Source organism: Ananas comosus, linkage group 12 (assembly GCF_001540865.1).
Source record: "Ananas comosus cultivar F153 linkage group 12, ASM154086v1, whole genome shotgun sequence".
In the NCBI taxonomy this organism is placed as follows: Eukaryota; Viridiplantae; Streptophyta; class Magnoliopsida; order Poales; family Bromeliaceae; genus Ananas; species Ananas comosus.
This window is the reverse complement of record NC_033632.1, coordinates 3934424-3944567: the sequence shown is the minus strand read 5'-3', so window position 1 is coordinate 3944567 and position 10144 is coordinate 3934424. Positions and strand designations below refer to the sequence as shown.

Genomic DNA, 10144 nt, shown 5'->3' with positions numbered 1-10144 from the left:
GATCTAAACCATTTAAACTACCTAGAAATCAAATTTCACGCACTTTCGATATTGTTCTTTTATCCATCAAGGAAAGAAAAATGATGCTGAAATAATGAATATTCTTTAAAAAACGATGATAGGAGGTGTAATCAAGATCAAGAGTATAGATCTTGTTTAAATGTTTAAAGAATTTTCTAACAAAATTCAATTCATTTGTATATCTTTACGCCGTTAAACGAGAAACGCCCTTATCGACCATTAAATTACAAATTTTGAAAGCCCTTGATCATTAGGCAGAATAGTGCGAAAAATTTGAAATTTGATTATCTAAACACTTCAAGTTGATATAGATCATGTTCAACGGAACGATCCGTCAATTTGGAAGCTCTATCATCGAAAAACAAATAGGTAGTAAAATGGCCTCGTTACTATTAATAGTATATCTAGCAAAACTCTCCTCTAATATATATATTATATGATATATAATATATATATATATATAATTTATACTATATATAATATAGTATAACCAACTACGATCCTGTTAGATGATAAATGGCTTTGTCTCTATGTAAGTCATTTTGAGATGATCGAACTTTAAAATTTGTAATCGGCCACGTTGAAATTGATCTACATTACAATGAAGAATTTTACGAAATCCGAAAATTTTAAAATTAATTATAAGTCCATCAAAGAGTCGAAAAATGAACGGATCATAAATGAATAAACTTCTGTAAAATAGAGGTTACGACTTTTCCAATTTATAATCAGTAATTATCAACAACATTATCTAAATAATATATAAAAATTGATCTATCAAAGATTCAACACAGTTTGAATTGCTCTATACCGTTAAACAACGCAAGACGGCTCATAGTAAGGTCCGTCCAAAACATTATCGATTCTTACTAATAGGTATGATCACATCGTAAATAATTTTAAAATTTATGAAATTTGTTTCTAAATATTTCAAATATTTAGATCATTCAACATTTCGATCATCGCAATTCGGAGATCTTCTATCATCAAGAATGATTGATAGGAACAAAAACTTCTATCCAACCCTCTCTCTCTCTTCTCGCTCATGCTCTCTCTAAACTGGGTCGACTCACTATACTATAGTGCAGTACGATCCCCTCCGTTAACTCAGAAGTTTGTTTCGGATGATAGACCTTCCGAATCGACGATACCACACCGTTAAACGTTAATTTTACAGGCATTTAACTGTTTTGAAATCAAATTTTATCAATTTTTCACATCATTTACCTTACGCATCAAGAGTCTACAAAATTTGATAATTTTTAAGATCGGTTGGAAATCACTGCTAGTTTTAACGGTATACAAAGAGATCGGAAATTTTGATATTTTTTATAAGAAAATTCTATTCACTAACCATAATAAGACATATAATCTCATCTTGAAATTGAACGGATCCGTCAATTCCTTTTTTAAGACGTTCGTTCGATTTTGACGTTCATTTTCATGCCCACTTGATGGGACTATTATTAGGATTTCGAAATTTAACGAAATTATTTTCGTATAAATTTCAAATATATTCTATGATCATATTTAACGAGTGATCGTCAGATTCGGAAGCTCCATCATCTAAAACAACTTATGATACGAAAGACTCCAATACTCATAATAGTATTAACTAGACATGCCTATTCTCATATGTAATATATACTACTATATGCAGGTAATATAATATATATATTATATAATAGTACGTCTGATAGTGTATGTTATGGAAGCACGGAGGCCTCTGTGCTTCCAAATGTGTTTTCGATGTTTCAGACTTTTGAATCGACGATCGGCTCCTGTTGAGAGATCGATCTAGATATTCTGTAGTACCTAGAAAATAAATTTTGTGATTTTTCAGATATCATTTGCCTATGATCAAAATCTCAAAATGGGTCGGCTACTAACTATTATGAGTACGATCGCCTCTCGTACTCATAAGTTGTTTTCGATGATAGAGTTCCGAATCGACGATCCACACCGTTAAACGTTATTTACAGCATTTAAATCTTTAGAAATCAAATTTTATAATTTTTCGACATCATTTACCTTACGCATCAAGAGGTCACAAATTTGATAATTTTTAACAGTGGTATGGAATACTTGCTAGTTTAACGGTGTAAAAGAATCGGAATTGTTGAATTTTTGATAGAAAATTCTATTCACTACATAGATAGGATCATAAACTCCGATCTTGAATTGAAGGATCGCGATATCCTTTTTTAAGACGTTCTTCGATTTTGACAGTTCATTTTATGCCCACTTGATGGACTTTTTAGGATTTCGAAAATTTACGAATTTATTTTCTATAAATTTCAAATATTCTAGATCATATTTAACAGAGTGGATCGTCGATTCGGAACTCCATCATTAAAAACAACTTATGAGTACGAGAGCTCCAATACTCATAATAGTATAATAGCATGGCCTATATATACTATATATATATATATATATATATATATATATATAATATATATATAGTTTGATCGTAGTGCTTATGGAAGCACGGAGGCTCTGTGCTTCAAATTGTTTTCGATGTTCAGACTTCGAATCGACGATCGGCTCCGTTAAGAGTTGATCTACAGTATTTGAAGTACCTAGAAAATAAATTTTGTGATTTTTCGATATCATTTGCCTAGTGATTCAAAAGGGGCTCAAAATTAATAATTTTAATGGCCGTGGTGAGCCGGTTGCAAGTTTAACGGTGTAGAAATATCCAAATCACGTAAAATTTTGTTAGAAAATTCTTTATACTATATAAAATAAGATTAATATCTTTGATCTAAATTTTTAATGTTATAGCATCACATTTTGTGAGATTTTTATTTTCAGCCGTTGATTTTGAGCCCCTTCGATCACTAGGCAAATGATATCGAAAAATCGCAAAATTTATTTTCTAGGTACTTCAAATACTCTAGATCAAGTCTAACGGAGCCGATCGTCGATTCGAAAGTCCCAACATTGAAAACAAAGGCTTCCATAAGCATACTAGCCGCACTCATATATATATATATATTTGTAGTAAGTAGATGCATGGTTTAGCCACATTAATTATAAATAAATGCTTTGTTTTCTTACCTTTTCTTAGATTTATTTATTCTCTTTACCTGCATTTGTTTTGCTCTTTTATCTTTCTTAATCAAGCAAATTAAGAGCATGCATGTTGGTTTCATCCAACGCTTTTGTTTCTGCCTTTAGCTGCAGCGAAAAGAAAATCGAATAGGATCGAGCAACCACTTCTGCAGCAAACAGAAGCAACTGGATGTGGATTTTGCTAATATAGTGCTTCTTCTCGTAGCTCTTACTAAAGACCGCTTAACTGGGCAACACTGCATGCACCATGCAACAACACCAAACATATGCAGTGCGTGCTCATGTTTGGTCCGACTTATGTATTGCTATTGTTTTCAGTTGCAGTTACCCCTGTTAGAGTCTTTCGCTGACAAAAAAAATTAGAGCGCGCATCACCATATCTGGGAGCATAAAGTAAGTTTTAGAGGTTCGCAATGAGTTGAAGTTTCTAATGGCACTGCAAAGTTCAAGCTATTGAGTTGAGTGTTTAATGCAGTATTTTTCTGTCCAGTTCTACTCAAACAATACTTCATTCAATATTATATACTATAGTAACACCAAATAGGCCAGAAGCGCGACTATGCTATATAGCTAGTTGAAGTTTTTGTATATATAAGTGCAATTTAAGCGGTGTTGCATGTCAATTGCCAAAGACCGATATTTCAGTACTATAATATCCGTGAATAGATTATATTTTTTCGTTGCAAGGTAAAAGATTCAAATTAGAACTTTTATTTCTTAGCTTAAAAAGCTTTCGTCATGAAAAGAGCTTCAAAATTACTTTGGTCAAACATTTGTTGGCAACTTTTCTGATTAGTAAAGCTGTTCTAAAAACCAAGCCAACCAAACTGTATACGAATAATTACTTTACAAATTAAAGCCACGAAATTAGAAGTGAAAATTCCACAGCTATATTTTATTTCGAAAAAGACCCCTTAATTTTACGGATCTATTCAGTAAAGTTTCATATACTTTTGAGAATTTTTCTCAATTTTTTTAAAAATTTTGAAAAGTTTAAGAAAAATTTATTTATTGAGTATAAATTTATGAAACACACACACATATATATATATATATATATATATATATATATATATATATATATATATATATATATATATATATNGTTCAATTGAGAAATTTGTCAACCAAACTGAAATTTAGAAACTTTCAAAATCAAACCGAACCAAAAATAAATCAATCGAGCAAAATTATATCGTATTTGGTTTGGTTTAGTTTGGTATTTGGATTGGAAAGCCAATATTCTCATTTTGCAGTTTTCCACCCTCAAATATTAAAAATTATACGGAAGACCCGCTAAAATTTCTTGTTTTTTATTATTTAACTCCTTTTATGAGAGACAATTGAAGTCCAACTATTAATGGGCCGAATTTGTGGCCGAAAATAAAAGAAATATTTTCTAAAGGGCTAAAATGCATAAAATATAGCTAGTTGGATAGATATAACACTTTACAGTTTAACCCCTCAATCTTAAAAAATCACGTAACCCCGCTCGGTAATTTCTTTTATCTTAAAATATTAGAAAACCCTAATAAAGATATACTGAGAAAGCCCAATTTTTAGTGGGCCAAGTTATGTGGCCCAATAGAGAGAAGGAAAATGCGCTCTTGGGCCTTCTTTCCATTTTGTGAAACAGGGCCGTTAATTGGCGTCGCGAGGGGGCAAAACTTTATGTGGAGATATGCTTTTTCATTTTTTTGTTGAACCATAAAAAATATGTCGTAATCGATTTATTGCAATATACGCAACGTAATATTACGTACGAAAATAAGTGAGTAATTTCTCACCGCACATAATGCAATATCTCTGCAATTCCAAAATGAAGCCTTTAGGCCCGTTTTCAAATTGCGGGCTATTGGGCCAAAAGGAGTTGGGGCGAACGCATATAAAGTCGTACTTTTCTAAACGAAAACAAATAGAAATTTTTTTTATTATATTTTCTCACAGCACGTATAGTTTCAAGTGGAGCATTTGCATAATATTTGTAACGAAGCCCAGAGCCCACATGATACCAATCGAGATTTCATTCAAACTTTTGCATCTGTATATTTCGCTCTCTATCCGATAAGAAAGTGCTCATAAATAGTCTTAATACTTTTATTCACGTGCATGTTGAATATTGGACCATCCAACAAGCGCTATTTGGAGAGCTAATAGAGAGACGATTGATTTTTTTTATTTTTTTTATAATTGCATTATCTGAAGATCTCCGTAAATTACACACACACTCATTTTCCGCCTAAGGCCGGGGATTAATTTGAACTCAGCACCTATAGCTTGCCGAGGACGGCATCGACAAACTACTCTTAAGAAGTGACTTATAGCCGATGTAGAAAATTATACATATAAATCTATGACATATTAGAAATGAAGATGTTTAAATAGTAACTTGTTATCTACAAAATCGATTCTACAGAAATAAATAAAAAAATAAAAATTTATCTATTCAAAGAGCTGAATTAGCTTGCCAAATCGGGAAACCTTCGATGAAGGGGAGGCCCACTATGCATGTGGGTCCCCCCCTCTTCATCAAAGATTTATAGGGTCCTCGCAAATTCGTCCCGTTAGAATAGCACAATATAGAAAATATATATCTTAAAAATATGAATAAAATTTTAATGGACACGTGTCACGCATTCATTATTTTGCCTCCATCTAATAATTCTTACTTTGAAATTCTAATCTTTTTAAATTTTTTCTTTTTCTCTGTAATTAAGTGGACTTTATAATGTATACGTGGTGTGACCAAAGTGTCTTGTTCTAACATTAATATGTACGGCATGTAAGGTTAAATGCTATATCAAAGTACACTGCTTTGGCTCTCAACTTTATCACTCGTACAGTGCTCAGCATTTCTCTTGACTCAATAAAAACTCACAAAAGTGAAAAGGACGAGAATCAAATTTAATGTTCTTTTCATATGGTCAATAAGTGTCCTTGATAAGATCTAGTTAGATAAATGGTATATAAACATGGACATAAATAATTAAATAAAGCCCCATAATTCGCGTATGAATTTCGTTGCGTCTATTTCGGGATCTGGTATAAAAATTTCGAGCACTTAATCAACAAGGAGATATACTTCTGTATTTGCCGATCGAAAAGTATTGACGATCATTCGGTTGTTTATTAGTTTCATTTTGAATTTTGAGACTATTTATTTTTTATTATTTTTCCTCTACCTATCTAATGTCATGTGTAGGAATAATATTACTACACAAGTCACATATAATAACATACACAAGTGAGCACAACATTGTACTGGATATGTAATAATTGACACAAAAGTACATGCATTAATTACTACATTACTGCAGAACAAGTTTGGTGAGTTTATTATAATCAATGAATTTGATTTTCTATTAATTTCTTAATTAATTATTTCTCTTTTCATTAGTATTCTTTTTCTTTTTTTACTTTTTCTTAAAAATAGATCTTAAAGATTTAAACTACTTTTCAACTATACTTATAGGCCATTTTGAAATAGACCCCTCAACTTTACTTTTTTGTTATTATTGCTAGCACCCCCTTGATTTCTATTAATTTTTTTCTATTGGATTTACTCAATTAGTTAAGTTAAAAATTCTTGTTGAACTTCCTTGCTCAACTAGTAATTAGCCATTAATTGTTCTGATTTCATTTATTAAAACATGATTAAATTGAACCTTTAATTAGCTACTTGAGTTCATTGATAAATGCGCAAAGCCAATTAACTCAATAAAAACAATATAGGTAAAAATGTATAGAACTTACCTAAACTATAGAACAATTTGAATCAGCTATTTTAATTTTCAAAACTTTGATTTTACTACCCAACCTTTTAATTTGTTTGATTCGAGTTAGTAAACGGCATTTTGGTTTTAAAATTTAAGCTAATATTTACTTTAATAAATTTATAATTACGAGAGTCACATAAACTATACTGATTAAACCTGTAAAGATAAACAACGCATTTATAGTACTTTGATCATATTTTGAAGTCAAAGTTGTTAGGATTTGGTTAGATTTGTAGTTAAATTCTATTTGGATAAGAATTAATATTTAAATCTGTTTGAGATAAATTAAGATTTAAATATTAATTAGAGGATAAATCTAACTAGATTAGGATTAATATTTAAATCTATTAGAGATTGATTAAAATAGATTTAGATATTAATTAAAGTATGAATCCTAAATATATTAGGATTGTGGTACGTTTTAAGTTGAGCATTATAAATAAGCATTGTGGCTCTCTTTTTTGAGGGTAGTACGGCTGGAACCATTGGGTGTCGTACCAGAGAGAGAAAAAGAGAGAGAGAGTTATTTTAGTGCACCTTGTGCACGGGTGCACGCGGAGAGGTCTTCTTTGTGGGTTTATAGAAGACGAGAGAAGGGTAGAAAAGATTCAAAAAGAGGATTAGGGTTGTAGAAGAGGAATCAGGTATAATTTTTTTTTATCTAATGAATCTTATTTTACCCGCATATTTTCTGTTTTGGTTTTTTCTCTCTTTTATGATTGTATCAACTTTTGCTGAGGAGACGGGTTTATAGTAAAAACCCGATTCGACGCTTCCGTTGCGGAATCCCAACAATCGATACCGGATCCACAGCAGTCGGTATCGGAGCGGGTTGCGGATTCACGAGATCCGGTACCGGGGCGAGTACCAAATTCCCAACAAAAGTATTGTTGGCTGTCTCAACTCAAACAAATTGAAAGATCGTACAGCAAAATCAAATTTTTGAAAGATTTGATAGGCAAAGTAAAATGGTCTTATATTTAATTCAGATAAGTTATGTACATTTTCACCTAAAATCTATATAGCTTGCTTAATTTATCTTATTAATTAATGATCAAATGTACTTTGCAAGTGCCCAAGAAACAAACTAGCCTCTTATTTCTGAGCTGGCAATATATAAAGGAAAGAATCTCAAACTGTCACCAGGGAGATATTTCATATTTGTTTTTGTCATATTATTCATTACTAATAGATATTAAGATCTCCTCTTCACAAATAATATATGTATATATAGTATCTCAACAAAGGGACCCAACTATATTTTACATCAATATGAAACATTGCCACTTTCTAGAATACTTTTAGAAATAAACGAGGCCGTTAACTTTCACATCGTTTCGGGCTATAGATTTTCGACTCGACGATTCCTACTGTTAAACTTGATGCGTAGGTTATTTAAATTTCTTATCTTTCGAATTTTATAATTTTATAACATTATTTGTCTGGAACTAACAATTTTTTTATGGCTAATAAAACATGAATTTAAAACCGCTTGATCACTAGATAAATGATATTTAAAATCATGCAGTTTAATTTGTAGAAAATTTAAGTTGCTTAAGTCGTATTTATTAGTGTCAATCATCGACTCGGATTCTGCATTACTGAGAACGATGCGCATTTACTTCAAGAAGTATTCGAGTCTAACTCTATAAATATACTAGTAATAATCTACAGTACTATGTCTTCAATCGAGACAATGTTATAGAATCTCTCGAAACTCCCCCCTACTCTCATCAAAAGCACAACAAGCCATTAAACTTGGAGTAGTGTTAGACCAAAAGAATAAAAGTTATGGGGCTCATACCACTCTTACAATATTAATTAAAACAAAAAATTTAGCTCATAGGTGCATGCATTTGCACAAAAAGAAGAAGAAGAGAAGGATATTCAAGCATTGGCTTAATAGTACATCAACCAAAGGTGGTGAAAGACAAGTCTAAGTAATTAATAAGCTACAACCAAACCAAGAGTGCTTATGAACACATCTTGTAGTTAACACAGCAAATTAACCAAGCACATAAACACCTAATTTTTTTTTTTCATCTACTAGCCTAGTCACTCTAGGAAAATGATCGATTTTACATGAGCAAGCTACGGATGATCGCGGCTTGAGCACTGCTCATGTCGGTGGTGGCGAGCAACTCCGAGAGCCTCTCGCTCAGGTCGTCGACCTCGCGATGCAAGCCCCTAATATAGTTGCAAGTTTCTTGCAACACTTTAGCCGCGGAAACCTACATTGAAGAAGAATATATAACTCTGGTAATTAGCAAGCGATATTGCAATATATATTAAGCTAAGCAAGAGTAAAATAAGGTTGAGGAAAACTATAGGAAAAGTTGCAGTGGAAACACACATACACACACCACACACACACGCACACAAGATCTGTCAAATTGGTCTCATTCAGACGCATCTGATAGATATTTTTTTTTTTTCTCTGTAAGTTGGGTTAACTAGAAACTTATATACCCTATCGTTGCTCCTAATGCGAGCTTCGGGGAGAAGCGATTGCAACTTGGACACGAGATCGTTGATCTGCTCTTCGGTGATTCGCGACGAGCTCGACTGTCGTGATCGCGACCTCCGACTTGACATCTTTGTCAATGAAGAATGTGGTGTTTTAGTGTAGGTTGAGTAACTAGTGATGAACTAGATAGAGTTTGAAGGGAGTGAAGTACCTAAGCAAGAGATATATAGTAAGCAAGTAATAGAGAGAGTGTGAACCAGCTAGGTTTTGAGAGACAAGAGAGAGTGAGGTGAGGTATGGAAGAAGAGTATTGAAGGAGAGAGAGAGAGAGAGAGAGAGAGAGAGAGAGAGAGAGAGAGTGGAAGAAGAGGTGTAGATGGGGAGGAAGGCAAATGCATGGGAGAAAGAAATGGGCAAGTGTTGATCTTAANGTTGTGTGGTGGGGACATTGCTTAGAATATGTCCTACTAAGTCAGTTGTGATTTGTAATCTGTGTAAATAATCTGTCGTCAATCTTATCTTTACTTTTATCTGTCAATCTTAAAAGCTATATATTGAAACTCAAAAATCTATCTGCTGTTGCTCTAGCTAGAGTGTAACATATATCGTGATACTGCCTAAGAGTGCTTTTAGAAATAGTATCTTCAATTAGTAAAATATATATATTCATCTAACCATTTCTCTTTGTAGCGGAAGTAGAAGTAGCAAAATTAAGCTTCTATATATATTCGGAGGTTCGTATCTCAATTCAAATTCACCTTCAATAAAAATCCACGTCTTCTTTGCTTATGGAAACACTCTA

At 32.4% G+C, this 10144-nt stretch overlaps 1 protein-coding gene across 2 annotated transcripts; it reads right to left on the bottom strand.

The window, feature by feature from the left end:
* Positions 8731–9723, bottom strand: LOC109718779 (transcription factor ILI6). 2 transcript variants are annotated; one of them, XM_020245180.1, is made up of 3 exons: positions 9554–9723; positions 9345–9470; positions 8731–9106 (listed from the first exon to the last, which is right to left on the bottom strand). In XM_020245180.1, the coding sequence occupies exons 2-3, from the start codon at positions 9468–9470 to the stop codon at positions 8954–8956; spliced, it is 279 nt and encodes a 92-aa protein (XP_020100769.1). In that variant the 5' UTR covers positions 9554–9723; the 3' UTR covers positions 8731–8953. The 2 variants fall into 2 exon arrangements, with proteins under 2 accessions (XP_020100769.1, XP_020100768.1); XM_020245179.1 differs by having other exon boundaries at positions 9345–9723.

Coding starts and splice junctions, on each gene's coding strand:
- LOC109718779 (XM_020245179.1), bottom strand. CDS start 9,470: ATGTCAAGTCGGAGGTCGCGATCACGACAGTCGAGCTCGTCGCGAATC. Junction 9,107..9,344: donor GCATTAGGAGCAACGATAGG/GTATATAAGTTT, acceptor TCTTCAATGTAG/GTTTCCGCGGCTAAAGTGTT.